Genomic DNA, 19,841 nt, shown 5'->3' with positions numbered 1-19,841 from the left:
ACCCATGGAAAGAGCCTGGTGGGTTACAGTCCACAGGGTCAAAGAGTCATACATGACTGAGCACACATAGCCAACTAGGAACTAATAATGGTAGAATTTGGAAAAATTATGATCCCAATCACATGCTAACAATCAATGTCCAATTTTAATTAGTTCATGTTTTAAGCTGAAACTCTAATACTTTGGCCACCTGATGTGAAGAACTGACTCATTTGAAAAGACCCTGATGCCCAGAAAGATTGAGGGCAGGAAGAGAAGGGGATGATGGAGGATGAGATGGTTGGAGAGCATCACTGACTCAATGGACATGGGTTTGGGTGGACTCCAGGAGTTGGTGATGGACAGGCAGGCCTGGCGTGCTACAATTCATGGGGTCGCAAAGGGTTGGACACGACTGAGCGACTGAACTGACCATGCTTTAACAAATTTAAAAACTTCAATACAGTAAGCAATTAAGCATTTAAAAAGAACTTGCTAAAAAAAAACCCAAGTATACTTGAGGAAGAAATGATAAACGAATTCAGCAAGGTATGCACAATACCAGGTTAACACACAGAAATCTGCTGCACTTCTATTCAGTAGTATCATCAGAAATGGAAAGTAAAAAATCCCTTTTAAAATCACATAAAAAAATACCTAGGAATACTCTTGATCAAGGAGGTAAAATTCTTTTATTCTGAGAACTACAAAACATTAATAAAGGAAACTGAAGATGATTTAAAGAAACGGGAAGGTCTGTGCACAATTACTGAGCCTGTGCTCTAGAGCTCAAGTGCTCCAACTAACGAGTCCCACGCCAGGGTCTGTGCTCTGCAACAGAAGCCACCACAATGAGAAGCCCGTGCACGGAGAGTACCCACCACTCCTCAAAACTAGAGAAAGCCTGAGCAAAGTAATGAAGAACCAATACAGTCAAAAATAATTAAAAATTATAAAGACAAAAAAAAAAAAAAAATGAGAAGATATCCCATGCTCTTGCACTGAAAGAATATTGTTAAAATAGCCATACTACCCAAAACAATTTAATGGGATTGCTATTAAATTAGCCATATGGAACCATCCCAGAATTGCCAAAGCAATCCTGAGGATAAAAATAACACAGGAGTATAACCTTCCCAGACTACTACAAAGCTACAGTAATCAAAACAGTGTGATAACTGCCACAGGAACAGATATACGGATCAATGGAATAGAATAAACAGCCCAAAAATAAACCTTGTGGTCAATCTTTGACAAAGAAAAGAATATACAATGGTGAAAAGACAGTCTCTTTAGTAAGTACTGTTGGGAACGTTGGACAGCTGCATGTAAATCAATGAAGTAGAACACTCCCTCGGAGAAGGCATTGGCACCCCACTCCAGTACTCTTGCCTGGAAAATCCCATGGACAGAGGGGCCTGGTGGGCTGTAGTCCATGGGGTCGCTAGGAGTTGGATACGACTGAGTGACTCACTTTCACTTTTCACTCTCATGCATTGGAGAAGGAAATGGCAACCCACTCCAGTGTTCTTGCCTGGAGAATCCCAGGGACAGGGGAGCCTGGTGGGCTGCCGTCTATGGGGTTGCAAAGTCAGACATGACTGAAGTGACTTAGCAGCAGCAGCAGCAAACTCCCTTACACCATACACAAAAATAAATTCAATGTCGCTTAAATACTTAAGTATAAGACAGGACACCATAAAATTCCTAGAAAGTAACATAGGCAAAATACTTGCTGACATAAATTATAGTAATGTTTTCTTAGGTCAGTCTCCCAAGGCAATAGAAATAAAAGCAAAAAAAATCCCAAATGGGACCTAATTAAATGTACTCAGTATAGTAAAGCCCCAGTAAAGGAAGGCATAACAAAATGAAAAGACAATCTACCAAATGGGAGGAAATATCTGCAAGTGATGTAATCAACAAGGGCTTAATTTCCAAAATGTATGAACAGCCCACACAACTCAGTAATGAAAACCCAATCGAAATGGGCAGAAGACCTAAACAGACACTTTTCCATGCCTATAGGCACACGAAAAGATGCTCAATTTCATTAACTGCATTAGAGAAATTCAAATCAAAGCTATAAGGAGGTACCACCTCACATCAGTCAGAATGGCCATCATTAAAAACTCTACAAACAACAAATGTTGGAGGATGTGGAGAAAAGGGAACCCTCCTACAACGTCAGTAGGAATGTAAATTGGTACAGCCACTATAGAAAACAGTATGAAATTTCCTCAAATAACTAAAAATAGAGTTGCCACCTGATCCAGTAACTCCATTTCTGGGCATCTATCTGGACAAAACTCTATACTTTGAAAAGACACATGCACACCTATGTTCAGAGCAGCACTATTTGAAGTCAAAAAGAGACAAATAGCACACGGTATCACTTACATGTGGAAATAAAATGACACAAATGAACTTACTTTCAAAACAGACTCACAGACACAGAGAACAGACTTGTGTTTGTCAAGGGGGAGGGCAGGTGGGGGTGGACTCGACAGGGCACTTGGTTAGCAGACACAAACTGTTAAATACAGGATGGCTAAACTACATGGTCCTACTGTAGAGCATAGGGAAATATATTCAGTATCCTGTAATAATGGAAAATATGAAAAATATGTAACTAAATCACTTTGCTGTACACCAGAAACTAATACATGTAAATCAACTACACTTTAATAAAAAATAAATTAAGGACTTCCCTGGTGACAGAGTGGATAAGAATCTGTCCCCAAAGAAGGGGACATGGGTTCAACCCTTGGTCCGGGCAGATTTCACATGCTGTGGAGTAACTGAGCCCATGTACCACAATTACTGAGCCTGTGGCTCGAGAGCCCATGAGCTGCAACTACTGAAGTCCACTCGTCTAGAGCCTGTGTTCTGCAATGAGAGGCCTCTGCAATGCAAAGTCCACACACCAAAGAGTAGCCCCTCCTTGTTGCAACTAGAGAAAGCCCATGCAAAGCGACAAAAATCCAGCACAAAAATAAAAATAAAATTATTAAAATATAAATTAAAAATAAATAAGAGTAGTTATCAGAGCTACCCTTTTTTAACTTAGACAAAATAACAAGTTTAAATGCCAGCAAAGATAACAAAATCTAAAGGAATAAACTCATGTGTAACAATGAAAAGCTACAAGGGTATTAAATGATTGGTTATCACTACATAGCCTAGAAAGAGATTTAAAAATTAGAATTACTCCAACTTTGTATCATCTACCCAGTGTAGCACATGATTTCTATTTCAGTAATGCTGACTCTACTCTCAGTTATATTCCAAGTCATATGCAATTCCTTTAAAAAAATCTTTCATAATGTCTCTAGAATAAGAACAGACATATGAGTGTCTACTGATTAAAAAGGCTGTAGAGGTCCATTTCAGACAACTGGAGAATATCCTTTAAGGAAAATGACCTCAAGTTCTGTGTCAGGGTGAAAAACATTTTTTATATATAACATGGTCCGCTGGTCTGCCAAGCACTGAAAGTTAGACTGGTAGGATTTTAAGAACATACTACTAAAAAAAACACATCAAGTATCATAATCAACACTTGTAATGTTACCTGTTCAAAATTAGCAGGAAGATGAGGTCCTAGTCTCATCAACAAATACCACCAGACTTCTAGTTTTGTCAGCGCTAGAGTTTCTGTTCTCACATGGATAGAACTCAAAGGCTGCATCAACAACTTCAGTCTTTTTGCACTACACAGTATTTCTTAAAAGAAAAGAAACACCCAAGTGAAAATACTGAAGAGCTAAAGATTAAACTTTAAGAATGACAGCATGCAATAAGTCTTTTACTTTAGCAAGAGAATTAAAAAATTCTTTAGTCAGTGGCTATTCCTATTCGCCCCAAAATTTTCATGCTGACATACAGTTAGGTCACAATACTTAATAAGACTTATTAAAAAAAAAAAAAAACAGTAATATTTATTAGATACCCTATGCCAGGGCTGACTTTCCCAGCATTCAGCAATGTCTGCAGTATTTTTGGTTGTTCCAACTGGGAGGCAGGGATAGAGAGCACTACTGGTATCTAGTGGGCTGCATCTCGGAATGCTGCTGAACTTCCACTGACACACAGGGCAGTTCTTCACAACAAACTGCCCAGCCTAAATGCTAAAATGTTCAGTAACTCTAACTGCTTGAGTATTCTCATTATCCCCATTTTATAGATCACAAAATAGAGCATATTTTTTTACCTCATAAAAGGCTGTCATTTAAAAATTTTATTAGTTTTTAAGTTTTTATTGAATTTTTTTTTTTCCTCTTTACAGCATTGCTTCTATGTTTGGGTTTGTTTTTTGGCCACGAGGCAGGTGGCATCTTAGCTCCCCGCCAGGGATCAAACCTGCATCTCCTGCATTGGAAGGCAAAGTCTTAATTCCTAGACCACTAGGGAAATCTCAAAAAATCTACTAGTTATTTCTTTTATCAAACACTTTAACTGTTGGTGCCATGAGACTTAGGATATATTATCTAAATATTCACATTTATTTAGAATTGGTGTCTATTTTTGAACTACTTTATCTAGTCTCCCATTTAGCCATTCTCCCAGTGAGATTTAAGCAGAAGTGTACGTGGAATTTCTGAAACTTTGTTATAGACTGTTGACTCTCTGGGAAGAAGTTCATTTTTGCCCCTTCTGCCTTCCCTCCTTCCTATAGGCTGCAACAAAAGCATATTGACAACGACAAGAGAAAGACAAGCATCTGATTCCTTAATGAGTTCATGAATACACAGTTATCAGTCAGACTCTCTAGATCTTGACCTATTTCAAATCAGATAGCATTTTATTGATCTTCAAGTCACTCCCATTTTATTCTTTAACTCAAAGATATACAATTTCAGTAGATTTAATCCTCAACAATACAGTACCTCACACTGAGAGCTTATCAACAACGGTGACATTTCCAATTAAAATATACGCCTGCCAATATTTTCAATAAAAGTAGTTGTAGTTAATGCAAATAATGCACATTTTCAAAGGGAACAAGGATTATTAATAGTCTTTGCAAGGGAAAACAGGATGAAATCAACATTACTTAGCATATCTTATAAACTATCAATTACATCCAACATTAACTACAGTTACACACGCAGACTCATACTTCTCACTTATGGGAAAAATACTTTCTCATACGTATATTAAACACTTCCAATGGATAATAAAAAGATAAGGGTAAGAAACATCAAAAGGAATCACTCCTATATATTAATGTTAACCCACTATTAGGTGCTATTCTTAAAGGTCCTGAAAAAAAATTCCTCTGTCACTGATACTTGTATTCCACAGCAATCACAACTGTTTGCTCTAGTCTACTGGCTTTGTGACTTTTGATAATACTTAATCGTTCTGAAAGTGTTACTATTTACCATCTGAGGTCTATTATGATAACTGAGAAGTACATAAATGCTCAAGTAAGTGCTGGAATGTACTAAGAAAACCACAAATGGCATGTCACTTTGTTCAGTTTTTGAAAGAGTGTAAATTTTATACCTATGATTTTCAATAATGCCTGGCCTTTACAAACTCTATTGTTAGCTACAAATTTATTCCCCTAAAATACTCAATGATAGGTAAATATTCAGTATTAAGTCCAAAAAAAAAAAAGCTTTTTCATCTCGCTTAAGTAAAACTCATAACAAAAATCAGTCTTAAAATATTACTTACCTGGATTTAAAGCAAAATTATCTATTAAACTCTTCCAAGCAATAAAAGCTATTTTTTTAATCATGGGTGCTCCACTACGAAATCCCAGTTCTTCCAGCTGTAACAGAGAATTAATGAAACTCCCACTTCGATGCAAGGTCTAAAAAGGAAAAATCATTAAGAAGTTTTTTACTTGCCTGAAACAATTATAGGCACTATTAACATTCGTCTAATGTATTCCAATAAAAAAATACACAGGATAGAACATTAACAGTCACAAGTGATTACAATCCACACATAATCTGAACAGAATATAAATAAAAAACTGGCTTAGAAATTCACAAAAACTGTTAAGAAAGCCACTAGAGCTAATAAAATACTTTCAGCAATGTTGCAGAGTACAAGTTGTTGTTTAGTCACTAAGTCTCATTTGACTCTCTTACGACTGTAGCCCACCAGGCTCTCTGTACAGAATACTAGACCAACACAGAAAAATCAGTTGTTTCTCCACAAAAGCAATGAACAATCTAAAAAGCAAATTAGGAAAGCAATTCCATTTATAACCTAAAAGAATTAGCACCTAAAAGAATTAAATACTTAGAAATACATTTAATCAAAGATGAAAAACTAAAGGCTACAAAGTACGGTTGAAATTTGAAGACCTAAATAAATGGAAAATCATTCCGTGTTCATGAATAGGAAGATTTAATATCATTGTAACAGCAATATTATCCAAAGTAATCTACAAGTCCAACGCAATTTCTATCAAAATTCCAAAGTCCTTTTCCAACTGAGAAATAAAAGCTTACTCTCAAAAATTCATTATAAAAGAATCCCATTTAGCCAAAACAATTTTGGAAAAAAAAAATTACGAAGTTGGAAGACTAACTCCCTTGACTTCCAAACCTACTACAACACTACAGTAATTAAAGCGTATGGTAGTGAGGACTTCCCTGGCAGTCCAGTGGTTAGGACACCATGCTTCCACATCAGTGGGCATGAGTTTGACCCCTGATTGGGGAATTAAGATCTCTCATGCCACATGATGCAGCCGCCAAAAATAAAGCTATGGTAATGGCTTAAGGAAAAACGTAATAGACCAATGGAAAAGTGATTCCAAAAACACTCTCACATATACTGTTAACTGATAACCAATAAGAATTACCCAGATTACCAAGACCATTCAATAAGAACAGTCTTTTTAACAAATGGTGCTTGGAGTATTCACCTGCAAGAAAACGAAGCCGGATCCTTGTCTTCTTCTACATACAAAAATAAACTCAAAATGGAACCAAGATCAAAACTTACGAATTAGCAAATAAATTCAGAGAGAAAGCAGAATAGAGGTTACGAGGGGCTGCCGGAAGAGGGGCAGAGGGAGCCACTACTTATTTAACATGTACAGTTTTTTGGGGGGATGGCAAAAAAGTTCTGGGTATAGACAGTGATGATGTTTACACAACTGTAAATGCTTTTAATATCACTAAACTGTATACCTTAGGATGGTTATGATAAATATTATGCTTATCACACACAAAAAAATCACAACTTCCCCCTCAAAACCAGGCTTAAATAAAGAATATACAGTCAATTCTCATTATTCACTAGTTATGTTCTATAAAGTTGCCTTGATACTGTATTAGCAAATTCTGTGCCATGGCTTCTAAGGAAAATGCAGGATTAGCTTCCTACAAGCCTCTGATCACATTTTCATCAACCATCTGACACACAATCTTGCTTCATGTGTGTTTGGTTTAAAGACAACTTATTTAATATATACAGTTTGATTCACTAACATTGAGCTCACAGCAGACAGCACTATAACTCATGCTTTTTCTCCTAAGGCACACAACAGACTTCCTCTACTTAGCAACCAGAGAGCACTTCAGCACTACACTTGGGGGCCATTTAAAACTGAAATCTCCAAGAAAAAGTGCAAAACATGAAAAATGTGGCACCAAATGTATCATGAAATGGACATCTGTTTAAAGGACATTGAGAATTAGAGCAAAAAAAGCAGAACATAACCCTGGCTCAACCTCAGACTGGAACATGCATGAGTACATGTAAGACTCAAATTTGTTGCCACTCTACATGTCTACAATTGACTGCAAAAGCAGCACAAATACTGACACTGGGTTTACAAATAAATTTTAATAAGTAGGTCAATTTTCATATATATGGCACACATAAATAATGAGGATCAACTATACTATGTAAAGTTAAGAAAATAAAAGGTCTGGTGTGTATAAAAACCTTAACTGTGAACTTACCTTCCCAAGAAGTTTGACAAATAAAGGCCACAATTTTAACACATAAGTCTCATTTTTACTCATAAACAGTTTCTGGAGTTCTGAAAGTAATTTCTGAAAACAAAAGCAAAAGTATTTACCAAAAGACTCCTGAAAAGAATGCAATATTACATTGATTGTCTCAGCCAAGTAATTTTTCCCAATATTTTATCAGGAAGTTTCACACATATAGCAAAGCTGACAGTTTATAGTAAATGTCCAAGTATATGCTTGGACATTTTTACTATGCTTGTCTTATCACTTATCAGGCCATTCTTCCATCCATCAATATAGCTTTCTTTTCCCCTACCAATATACTTTCCCCTAAAACACTTCAGCATGCATATCATCAGAGTTCAAATGATAATGTTTTAACTTCTCTATTAACTTAAAAAATACATTAATAGCTTCATGGGTAATACATCCGAGAAAATTTGAGTTCAAATTTATTATTAAGAATCTTATACAGTGGACGCTTGAATAAAGTGTGTTACTAACTGTGTGGTTCACTTACACTTGGGTATCTTTCAGCAGTAAATACCACAGTACTACAGTCCGTGGTTGGCTGAATCCAAAGGCACAGAGGAACCACGAATACAGAGGGTCAATTATAAATTATACACGGGTTAAACTTGAGCTGTTCAAGGACTGCCTATATAAGCTCTTAAAAAATTAATAAATATTTATCAGTTAAAAATCTCACAAAAACATTGGAGTTACTTTTAGCTCAGGCATTACCATGAGGAATCCTGAATTTTAAAAAACTAAAAAAACAAAACCCCAGGTTTTAGAATGTGGACGTCTCCCCCTCTGCCTGGATTACTGTACTATCTCCCAACTGGGTTCCCTGCTCCTATGCAACCCCTGCCTAGAATTTCTTCAGCATAGGCAGAGGGATCCCCTTAAAAGCCAAGTCTGTACGTATATCACTCATAGACTCAAAACCTTCAAATATGGTTTTCAATATAATCCAGATGCTTTAAAACCAAGCAATAAAGCAATAAAAGCCAAGTGCTTACAATGGTCTACAAGGTCCTATGTGGCTTGGCCCTGTTTCTGACATCATCTTCTACCCTCTCATCCTCATTCACTCTATCACACTGCCCAGTGTTTGATGAACACAACCTAGCACATCAGAACAAGGCCTTTGCTTCCACGGTTCCTCCTAACTTGAATAAGTTTACTCTTCATCATTCAATTAGCTAACTCCTATTACCCCTTCAAATCACCTATTCTTTTTCCTTCTCTGACCACATCACCCTTTCTCTTGGAAAGCATTTTCATCCAGTCCCCACTGTTTCCCATAATCTCTTTCCTAAATATACTACATACTTTTTTATTGCTCCCACTAGAAAATAAGCTCCAAAACAAATTGCTTTTGTTCACTGCTATATACACAGTACCTAAACCAATGTCCAGTACATAACAGGTACTCAATAAATGTTACAAGACTGAAAAACCTAAAACTTTGGGCAAATAATAATGGGAAATTGTACACACTACATGCACTTTTATGCCTTAAATCTGTAGCTCCTGGGATTATGCTGTAACAATCCAGATAGCGATGAATCAGATAACGCTCTCCCTTTTCCAAAAATGCAATTTCTTCATTCTTTATGGATGAAATAAAATGCCAGGATTGCAGTTAACACTGAATAGACAGCTCCTTTCCTTACCGTAATTAGAAGTGGGTGATATTAATTCAAGCAATTCTTAAATTTAATTCAAAGAGGAACTTCCTAGATCATAGTGCAATTACACCAATATGAGTCCTATGCTTGGTGCAAAACCTCACAGTGCAATATCCAAAAAAGTATTACTTACGGTAGTCATAAGCTGCTCTGTGATAGATGCTATTTCTTGCTGTTTCTGAAGCAACAAAGGCATTCCCATCTCTAGAGCAGTGGCTCCCCGCAAATGTACTTTTTGGGCTGAATGAACCAGTAAAGGTATGACCAATTTTGCCCACCTAATTGACTCTTCTCCCATTTGAACTGGGGCTTGTTCAATTAGTCTGTAATAGAGAAATCAATGACTAAATTAGTTTAAGTAGTTTTATTTCTAAACTACCAGCAAAGTAAATAGTACACAGAAATATGCACAGTATGGTCCATTTATTTTAGAATATTATCTACAATACACACACACACAAAAATAGATCTAACATAATTTGTAGACTTCCCTATTTTAATAAATTTTTCAAATAATGAAAACACATCATCTTTCTTCAGATTAAAAAACTTTAGTAATTATTTTTACACAAATTATATTCTTATAGGAGAGAACAGCTAGAGAACCATGATATACTGTGAACATCAATCAGGGCATCAGAATACTAGTTAAAGCATATAGCTCAACAACTAAAGAACAGTTTCAACTAAAGAATGAAAAACAAGTTAAGATAAAGCACATCAATAGTTTGTGTTGTCAGCATACCCATTGTGAAAGGCAAGGATGGGTAGGAAGAAGATAGAAGATTTCCCTGTTCCCCTCATCCGCTGTTAGAAATTGTTTTAATGCTTTCCTAAGTACCTGCTACCGGGTTCCCTGGTGGTAAAGAATCTGCCTGCAATGCAAGAGACCCAGGTTCCATCCCCAGGTGAGGAAGATCTCCTGGCGAGGGGGATGGCAACCCACTCCAGTATTCTTGCCTGGAGAATCCAATGGACAGAAGAGTCTGGCAGACTACAGTCCATATGGTCACAAAGAGTCAAGACAAGACTCAGTGACTACCACTTTCACTTTCAAATTACCTGCTATAGCCAACTTAGAAGTCTCTATTTTTTAAACTTTTGCAAAAACTTTAACAGAGATATTTTAAAGACTATTTCAGTAAAAATAAAAAAAACCTGGTAACTTAATGCACATCTACTTTCCTCTTCCTATTACTTTGAGAATTTTAGTCTAGAAGACATTTCCTTCTTTCAATGTCTAACTCAATTTCAAGTCCCAAAAGATTATTCCTTCAATTCTAAATTACTGAAACTATTCTAATTTGTAGAGTATCCAAACTCATACCTTATAATGACATTTAATGCTTCATAATCCACAACAGCAGAAAGCATCTCTCCTCTATTAAATACTATTTCTAGTGAGTCAATGATACTAGAAACCTGAAAGACAGAAACAAACAAACACAAATCAAGTAAGCCTCTATTTTTTAAGTGGCATGTAGTTAAGAAGACATACAAAAACTATACTCACTACTTTGCCAACGACTTCAGTGGGAAACGTCTGCTTGGATATCACCCAAAGTGCCCTAGTACGTACATTTTTATCTGAACTTTTAACAATATCATTCAGTTTTGAAAGCAGTTCTTGAATATTTATCTCTGAAAAACAAGCAAAAAAAAATTTAATTATGCAGAATCTTTTACATCCTTTAAAATTCCTAACAGATAAAAATAATTGTCATTGTCATTAAAATTAAATGCATATCCAGAGAAAAGGACCAGAAAACTTATGCTAATAATCAAACTTTCCCCCAAAACACAAAATTCTGGTCAGAGAGAATGTATACTCAGTGAAAACAGATAATAGACATGAAATCAATAATTTTTCAACTAAAATATTTCTATAGGATCTTATTATTAGGTTTGATGCTTTCGAACTGTGGTGTTGGGGAAGACTCTTGACAGTCCCTTGGTCTGCAAGGAGATCAAACCAGTCAATCCTAAAGGAAATCAGTCCTGAACATTCATTGGAAGGACTGATGCTGAAGCTGAAACTCCAACCCTTTGGCCACCTGATGTGAAGAACCGACTCATTTGAAGAGACCCTGATGCTGGGAAAGACTAAAGGCAGAAGGGGATGACAGAGGATGAGATGGCTGGATGGCATCACCAATTTGATGGACATGAGTTTGAGCAGGCTCTGAGAGTTGGTGATAGACAGGGAAGCCTGGCGTGCTACAGTCCATGGGATGGCAAAGAGTTGGACACAACTAAACTGAGTGATTAGGTTTGAACGTACGAGTCAATTTTTGGCAAGATGTTATAAATCCTGTATCTCTGCTACAAAATGAACAACTCCTACTTCAGATTGCTAACATTTCTGTACATTAAATAAGTGGAAAGTTTTCCCTCGGAAAAAAAGATGGTAACAACTTTCTGATATCTTTATTCCCTATTCCTAATTATCCATCTCTAAAGATCATCCCCATACCTATACTATGAGAAGCTACTTACAGAGCAACAATTAGGATTATAGTCCTCCCCTGATATCCATGGGGGATTGGTTCTAGGACTTCCCCTCAGGAATATCAAAAACCAGGAGATGCTCAAGTCCCTTACATGAAATGGTGTAGTACTGAGATCTCCATGAGTTTTGCATCCAAGGATGCAGAGGGTCAAGGATGCTATAAAACTCAGAAGAGCATCAGATCTTGTGCTTTCATTACCAGTTTTAGCTCCAAATTATCTAATTTACCACTATGTAAAAGAACTTTTCTAATAGCAAATTCCTTAACACATGCTTGTATAAAATAAATGACCCATCCACCTCCCAAAATTAATTCTATCTAATTATAAACTTCCAAAACAGGTATGTTTATTATCAAGATGGTTTCTCAACATTTTAAAATAGGCTTACTGTATTTTCTTTTAGAACAAATTTTATAGTTATCAAAGCTAGAGCTATGTCTAAGAAACTTTACTACAATGATATAATCTAATGATATAATCTACAGACTCATTCTCAAAAGCAAACCCTAAACTACAGGTTGTGAAATTGAGAAATAACAATACATTTAACAATATCAAACTATAAACTCTAAAAATATTCCATCACAACAAACCTACCTGATAATCCAGAGGCAATTTTGGGATTATATAAGCAAAACCCCAAGGCCTGTAGAGCAGCACTACTGAGCTCTGAGTTTTGACTGGCAATGTGAGTCTACAAAAACAAAACCACATTTTTACAAATAAGTACAACTGCAAATGAATTTTTAGATGGAAAAGTTGATTAAAAACAAAATTATATTTTAATGGCAAAAATCAGCAAATCCTTGAGTAGATTAAAAGGGAGTAAGATTAAGAAGCCAGGCTTCAGCAATACGTGAACCGCGAACTTCCAGATGTTCAAGCTGGTTTTAGAAAAGACAGAGGAACCAGAGATCAAATTGCCAACATCCGCTGAATCATGGAAAAAGCAAAAGAGTTCCAGAAAAACATCTATTTCTGCTTTATTGACTATGCCAAAGCCTTTGACTGTGTGGACCACAATAAACTGTGGAAAATTCTGAAAGAGATGGGAATACCAGACCACCTGATCTGCCTCTTGAGAAATTTGTATGCAGGTCAGGAAGCAACAGAACTGGACATGGAACAACAGACTGGTTCCAAATAGGAAAAGGAGTACGTCAAGGCTGTATATCATCACCCTGCTTATTTAACTTATATGCAGAGTACATCATGAGAAACGCTGGGCTGGAAAAAGCACAAGCTGGAATCAAGACTGCTGGGAGAAATATCAGTAACATCAGATATGTAGATGATACCACCCTTATGGTGACTGCAGCCACGAAATTAAAAGACGCTTACTCCTTGGAAGGAAGGTTATGACCAACCTAGATAGCATATTCAAAAGCAGAGACATTACTTTGCCAACAAAGGTTCGTCTAGTCAAGGCTATGGTTTTTCCTGTGGTCATGTATGGATGTGAGAGTTGGACTGTGAAGAAGGCTGAACGCCGAAGAATTGATGTTTTTGAACTGTGGTGTTGGAGAAGACTCTTGAGAGTCCCTTGGACTGCAAGGAGATCCAGCCAGTCCATTCTGAAGGAGATCAGTCCTAGGATTTCTTTGGAGGGAATGATGCTAAAGCTGAAACTCCAGGACTTTGGCCACCTCATTGGAAGAGTTGACTCATTGGAAAAGACTGATGCTGGAATGGATTGGGGGCAGGAGGAGAAGGGGACGACAGATGATGAGATGGCTGGATGGCATCACTGACTCGATGGACGTGAGTCTGAGTGAATTCCGGGAGTTGGTGATGGACAGGGAGGCCTGGCGTGCTGCGATTCATGGGGTTGCAAAGAGTTGGACACAACTGAGCGACTGATCTGATCTGATCTGACCACCCTTATGGCAGAAAGTGAAGAGGAACTAAAAAGCCTCTTGATGAAAGTGAGAGAGGAGAGTGAAAAAACTGGCTTAAAGCTCAACATTCAGAAAAGGAAGATCATGGCATTTGGTCCCATCACTTCATGGCAAATAGATGGGGAAACAGTGGAAAATGGTATCAGACTATTTTTTTGGGCTCCAAAATCACGGCAGATGGTGATTGCAGCCATGAAATTAAAAGACGCTTACTCCTTGGAAGGAAAGTTATGACCAACCTAGATAGCGTATTCAAAAGCAGAGACATTACTTTGCCAACAAAGGTTCATTTAGTCAAGGCTATGGTTTTTCCAGTGGTCATGTATGGATATGAGAGTTGGACTGTGAAGAAGGGTGAGTACCAAAGAATTGATGCTTTTGAACTGTGGTGTTGGAGAAGACTCTTGAGAGTTGCTTGGACTCCAAGGAGATCCAACCAGTCCATTCTAAAGGAGATCAGCCCTGGGTGTTCTTTGGAAGGAATGATGCTAAAGCTGAAACTCCAGTACTTTGGCCCCTCGTGTGAAGAGTTGACTTATTGAAAAAGACTCTGATGCTGGGAAGGATTGGGGGCAGGAGGAAAAGGGAATGACAGATGATGAGATGGCTGGATGGCATCACCGACTCGATGGATGTGAGTTTCAGTGAACTCCGGGAGTTGGTGATGGACAGGGAGGCCTGGCGTGCTGCGATTCATGGGGTCGCAGAGTCAGACACAACTGAGTGACTGAACTGAAGATTTAGAGACCAGGGATACAGCTTGACAAAGAAAGAGGGAAACTATGTGGAGATCAGCTAAGAATTTTCCTTTAAAAAAAAAAAGCGCATCTCTGCACACCTGAAAGCAAAAAAAAAAAAAAAAAAGTCGGGGGGCAACAAATGAAGATGGTGAAGACACTAGAAAAGAAGTAAAAGTAGGAGCAAAACTTACATAAAGTAAGCAAAGATTCAAAGGCAAAAGCTGACATTCAGCTATAGAGTGGAACACCACCTCTAACAGAGAGGGAAGGAGTTAGAAGTAACATTCACTAAGTAGCTAAAGTGCAAGTGGCTTTAAACGTCATCTCAATACTTCAGATAGAAGATTCTGAATCCATGACCATTTGGAGTTCAAAGCTCAACCCCATATTCTACATGTAAAAGCTATAAAATCTCAAATCTGTCAAAGGCAAAAGTCTTTCCATTTGTTCCTAACCCTACATTTACTTGTAACCTTGCATCTTTCTTGGTACCATTTCCTATTCCAAACTAATGTATCTTCAAGTCTCCCCCTTGCTTCTAAAATCAGATATCCAAGAAATCTTCAACTATTTGTTATGCTTGACTAGGAAGAATGGTAAATGTTAGCAGTCATATATAAGAACAGACACTTCCTTGGAGCACCCATTTTATAATTAATCCAACCAAACATCCAAAATACTAAACCCTGAGATACATGGGATATTAAGGCAATCTGTTCAGATAATCACAAATAGATGAAGTCTTACACACTGAAGACTATGAGAGCTAATACTGCATCTCCTAAATAGCAGCTAGCATATGTGTGATCAACTTTTGATCATCCTATCATTAACCACCCACAGGCTTCCAAATAATTATTCATCAGGCATTTTAGTTACCAACTCTATTTACAAACAATGCAACTTGATTCAAATTGCATGTAAATGATTTCCTGATCCTACATACTCTCAAATACCAAATAGATGATACATGTCATCATCACATCAAACAGTACTGGAATGTGAAAACGACAAAGAAAAATGGGATAATACCATTAACATTGTTTACTTATGGCTAAGTCTTGAACTACTACACAGTAAAGTTCCTCCTTATATGAACAAAAAGAACTGAAAGCTATAAGAATATTTAAGGTTAGGCAAGGCAGTATCCCCAGTGCCTCAATATTTAGACAAAAATAATGCTTAAGTGTGCAATAAACACCTTTAGACTACTTCCATGTAGAAGCACAAAAACAGGGTCATAAAAATAAGAACTCAAAGGGACTTTGGAGATTTAGTTCAACCTCTTCATTCCAAAAACAAGGAAATTAAGTTAGGTGTTTAGGAAAGCCACAAAGCCACAGTATACTCAAACGAGAACAAGAATATATGTCCTCAGTTTGATGCTAAACTACACAACCTCCCTATAAACAAGCAAACAAGATAAGCATAATAACTGTTTTTTAACCAAGCAAGAATGGCAGAAATATGGGTGAGTGAAGATAAAAAAAATGAATGTTACCGACACAGTAGATCAAAGACAAAACTACAGAATCATTTAGAAGCACTGTTCTATTAAGAGTGAAAGTTTTGGACTCAAGTGGTCACCGCAGCTAAATTTACACACATTAAACCCATTTCTTCTGCAAAGTGGGGATTAAAGAGGAGCCTCAGCTGGACAGGGAGGATTAAGAGAAAACAAGAAAATCAGACAGCACTTGATACACTGCAAGTCCTCAAATAGTACTATAATATCCCTGTTATTTTATTTTAGAGTCAAAGTTTTTGAGTTAGTTAGCAAAATCTTTTTCCCTCCACAAAGTAAAAAAAAAACTATTTACTATTTACAACACAGATACGTACCTTTAAAACTTTAAATAGCTGAGGAAGTTTTTTCTCAATTTCTGTAATGATTTCTTTTCCATCTTCTCCAGTCATACGACTTAAAAGCAGAAAGAGCATTGTTTATGCAAATGGCAGATACAAAAATGAACTATGAAATACCTGCACAATCTTTTTAAACATCATGTTAGAACATTGGCAAATTGATCCAGTACTTAAGATACTTAAGAATATTTAATGCGATATACATCTGAAAAAGTGAAGCTTCCCTGATGGCTCAGCAGTAAAGAATCTGCCGGCCAATGCAGGAGACGTGGGTTCGATTCCTGGCTCGGGAAGATCCCCTGGAGAAGGAAATGACAACCCACTCCGGTATTCCTGACTGGAAAATCCCATGGATAGAGTGGGCTACAGTGCATGGGGTCGCAAAGAGTTCGACACAACTTAGCGACTAAACAACAACTAAACGCGAATAAACCTCAGAATAACTTGTGCATCCACACAGTACACGTTTTGACAGCTTCGCTAGGTGAAGAGGAAACAAGGAAACCTATCGCTAGTTACAAATTTACTAAAACTTACTAAACATTTATCATTTTGTATCAATTTCCAAACAACCGACATAAGTCGGAAAAAAACAGTCTGCAGGGGAGAAAACAGTGCGAAGCACTTGCGGTTAAATAAAACTCGAGTTATTGCTCTATATTAAAAAACCAATTCTGGGTTTCCCCACTGTCCCGAAATACAGGTGGCTTACACTGAAAAACCACTACTCTGGCCAAATCCCTCCCAAACTTTTCTTAATCCTCTTACAAGACACACGTGCAAGCTTCCTCATTCCAAACAGACACCGTAAGGGCAGCAGCACCTGCACCCCGGAATGTCACCCAGCACGCACCCCCCACCCCACCTCGCCTCACTAGCGACCCCGGCGTCCCCCCACAAGCTGCAAAGCTTCTTGAATACACAAACTCGCTCGGCGTGCAGCACCCGGACTGTCTTCCCCCTACGACCCCCCAGGGCGCCCCACCCCCATCCGCCCCCAACAGGCCTCACCTGGTCAGGGTCAGGTAAGCGTCGGTCTGCTCTCCAAGGGAGGCGGAAGGGTCTTCCAAAGTCTCCAACAGCGGTGCCAGGGGGCTCTGATCCGCGGCCGTCATGTCGGCCACCCTGAGGCCCGGACCGGAAGAGGAGACAATCCGGTGACCGATGGAAACCGACCCGGGCGGCCCGGCGTGAGTCCGGGCCCCAGACCCGCGCTCCCGCCGCGGGCTCACAGCCCCACCGCGTCTACACCGGGGTCCCTGGCGCACAAATCCAAAGGCCTAACCTTCCCCTGAGCGCCGCAACACGCACCCAGGGCCACGCCGCGCTCCGGTCCCGACCCGCTCCCGCCACCACTTTCCCGGGCAGCTTTCAACAGGGGGAGGAGACCAGCTGGGGGCGGGAGAAGCCCGGGGAACGAGGCGTCTCGCCGCGAGGGGGCGGAGATTGATCAGGCTGAAGGTTCCCCGCCGCCTAGCACTGACACCCCAGCATTCACCCCGACGTACGAGGATAGGCCTGCGTAGTCTCCGCCGCTGCCCTGCAGCACCCGGACGTGGCCACAGCTCCACTTTCCCAGTTCGGGCTGTTTACTCCCGCGTGCGGCCCGCTCCCTCCTCGACCAAGATGGCGGCGGGGGCGGGCCCCGGAGTGCGCGGGAGTAAAACAGGCCTAGCGGGAGAGGCTCGAGCCAATCCAACAGGGGGCGGAGTGCCCAAATCATCGATCGCCTCCATTCCCCGCCTTGTTGTCCCGCCCTACCCCTCAGGTCACCTTGCGGGGTGGGGAGGGAGGTTGGGCCCAAATTTTACCATCTAGAAACTTGAAATTCAAAATGTAAGCGGATCGCCAAGTTCACCAGACTAAATTTAGTGGATCTTCAAACTGCAAGTCCAGTATTTGTTGAAGTATTAGCAACAAATCATTTAACAACAGGAGATAACTGTACTCTGATATTTAAGAGCAGCGTTTAGATTGGTCTAGATTCCAACCCTACTTCCGCGTCACCTTGGCAAGTTAATCAACTTTTTTATGCCTCAACTTCCTCCTGTGTAAAATATGGATGATAATAGTACCGACTTCAGGTGAAAGCCAAGTGAGAAAACGTTGAAGAGGCCAGAGGCTCTCCTGTTTTAAGAGTACATAACAATGGCCGGGAGCATATTCATGATTCAACTGCCTGCTTCTGCCCCCCACCCCCTCCCGCCTTAGATATTCTGATTCAGTCGATTTAGGATCTACATTCTTCTAATTGGCCTCAGGTATTGAAGGGTGGGACTTGATTAACACTTAACTCTTGGAGACTTAATACTTGGAGAACCTACTTATACCCTTAATGAAAGTCATTGAAAGTGAAGTCGCTCAGTCGTGTACGACTCTGGGACCCCATGGACTGTAGCCTACCAAGCTCCTCAGTCCATGGAATTTTCCAGGCAAGAGTACTGGAATGGGTTGCCATTTCCTTCCGCTGGGGATCTTCCCAACCCAGGGATTGAACCCAGGTCTCCAGCACTCTTCACCGTCTGAGCCACCGAGGAATGAAAGTCCTTACCCCTTTTATAGACCTCTGAGCACTTCCCGCTGCACTCAAAATTGTATCTACTTTAAAATAGCATCTAAGGCCCAAGAGCAACTGGTCTTTCCACCCTGGTCTCATGGGTGCAGGCACCCGGCTTGAGCCTCTACTTATCCACACTGTACAACTATCAGCTGTACTGAATTCAGGGCTGTGGTTTGCCCTGCTCTGTGTTATCTGCACCTAGCAACTGCTACTGCTGCTGCTAAGTCACTTCAGTCGTGTCCGTCTCTGTGTGACCCCATAGACGGCAGCCCACCAGGCTCCCCCATCCCTGGGATTCTCCAGGCAAGAACACTGGAGTGGGTTGCCATTTCCTTCTGCAATGCATGAAAGTGAAAAAGTGAAAGTGAAGTTGCTCAGTCATGTCCGACTCTTAGCGACCCCATGGACTGCAGCCCACCAGGCTCCTCGGTCCATGGGATTTTCCAGGCAAGAGTACTGGAGTGCGGTGCCATTGCCTTCTCCGGCACCTAGTAAAGCGTCTACCAAACCAAGCTCTCACAGGATGTTTCTTAAACAAAAAGATGAAGGAAGAGAGAGGAGACACACAAGTCCTTGTGAGCCAAGCTGTGGAAATTAAAGATTTTAAGAAATAGTTTAAAGCTGTGTCTGGATGAAATGTA

At 39.4% G+C, this 19,841-nt stretch overlaps 1 protein-coding gene across 8 annotated transcripts in view; it reads right to left on the bottom strand.

The window, feature by feature from the left end:
* The window catches only part of RIF1 (replication timing regulatory factor 1), a 62,345-nt gene extending 43,875 nt beyond the window's left edge, over positions 1–18,470 (bottom strand). For 3 of the 8 annotated variants that reach the window (XM_086353356.1, XM_086353384.1, XM_086353327.1), the window contains exons 1-10: positions 18,149–18,309; positions 17,652–17,765; positions 16,617–16,695; positions 12,734–12,830; positions 11,139–11,266; positions 10,953–11,047; positions 9,759–9,948; positions 7,917–8,009; positions 5,665–5,803; positions 3,554–3,705 (exon numbers count right to left, since the gene is read on the bottom strand). In XM_086353356.1, coding sequence (XP_086209482.1) covers positions 3,554–3,705; positions 5,665–5,803; positions 7,917–8,009; positions 9,759–9,948; positions 10,953–11,047; positions 11,139–11,266; positions 12,734–12,830; positions 16,617–16,695; positions 17,652–17,755 — 1,077 coding nt within the window. In that variant the 5' untranslated portion in view covers positions 17,756–17,765; positions 18,149–18,309. Of the gene's footprint in view, positions 1–3,553; positions 3,706–5,664; positions 5,804–7,916; positions 8,010–9,758; positions 9,949–10,952; positions 11,048–11,138; positions 11,267–12,733; positions 12,831–16,616; positions 16,696–17,651; positions 17,766–17,925; positions 18,108–18,148; positions 18,310–18,451 lie in introns of those variants that run through there. The other 5 variants (XM_086353320.1, XM_086353338.1, XM_086353346.1 and 2 more) reach the window with 3 other exon arrangements.
* Between the last annotated feature and the right edge of the window lie 1,371 nt (positions 18,471–19,841).

This window comes from Bos grunniens, chromosome 2, assembly GCF_055505025.1.
Source record: "Bos grunniens cultivar Pamir isolate PY7600 chromosome 2, Bosgru_T2T1.0, whole genome shotgun sequence".
Classification (NCBI taxonomy): Eukaryota; Metazoa; Chordata; class Mammalia; order Artiodactyla; family Bovidae; genus Bos; species Bos grunniens.
The sequence above is the reverse complement of the archived record's forward strand: the minus strand, read 5'-3'. Positions and strand labels throughout refer to the sequence as shown.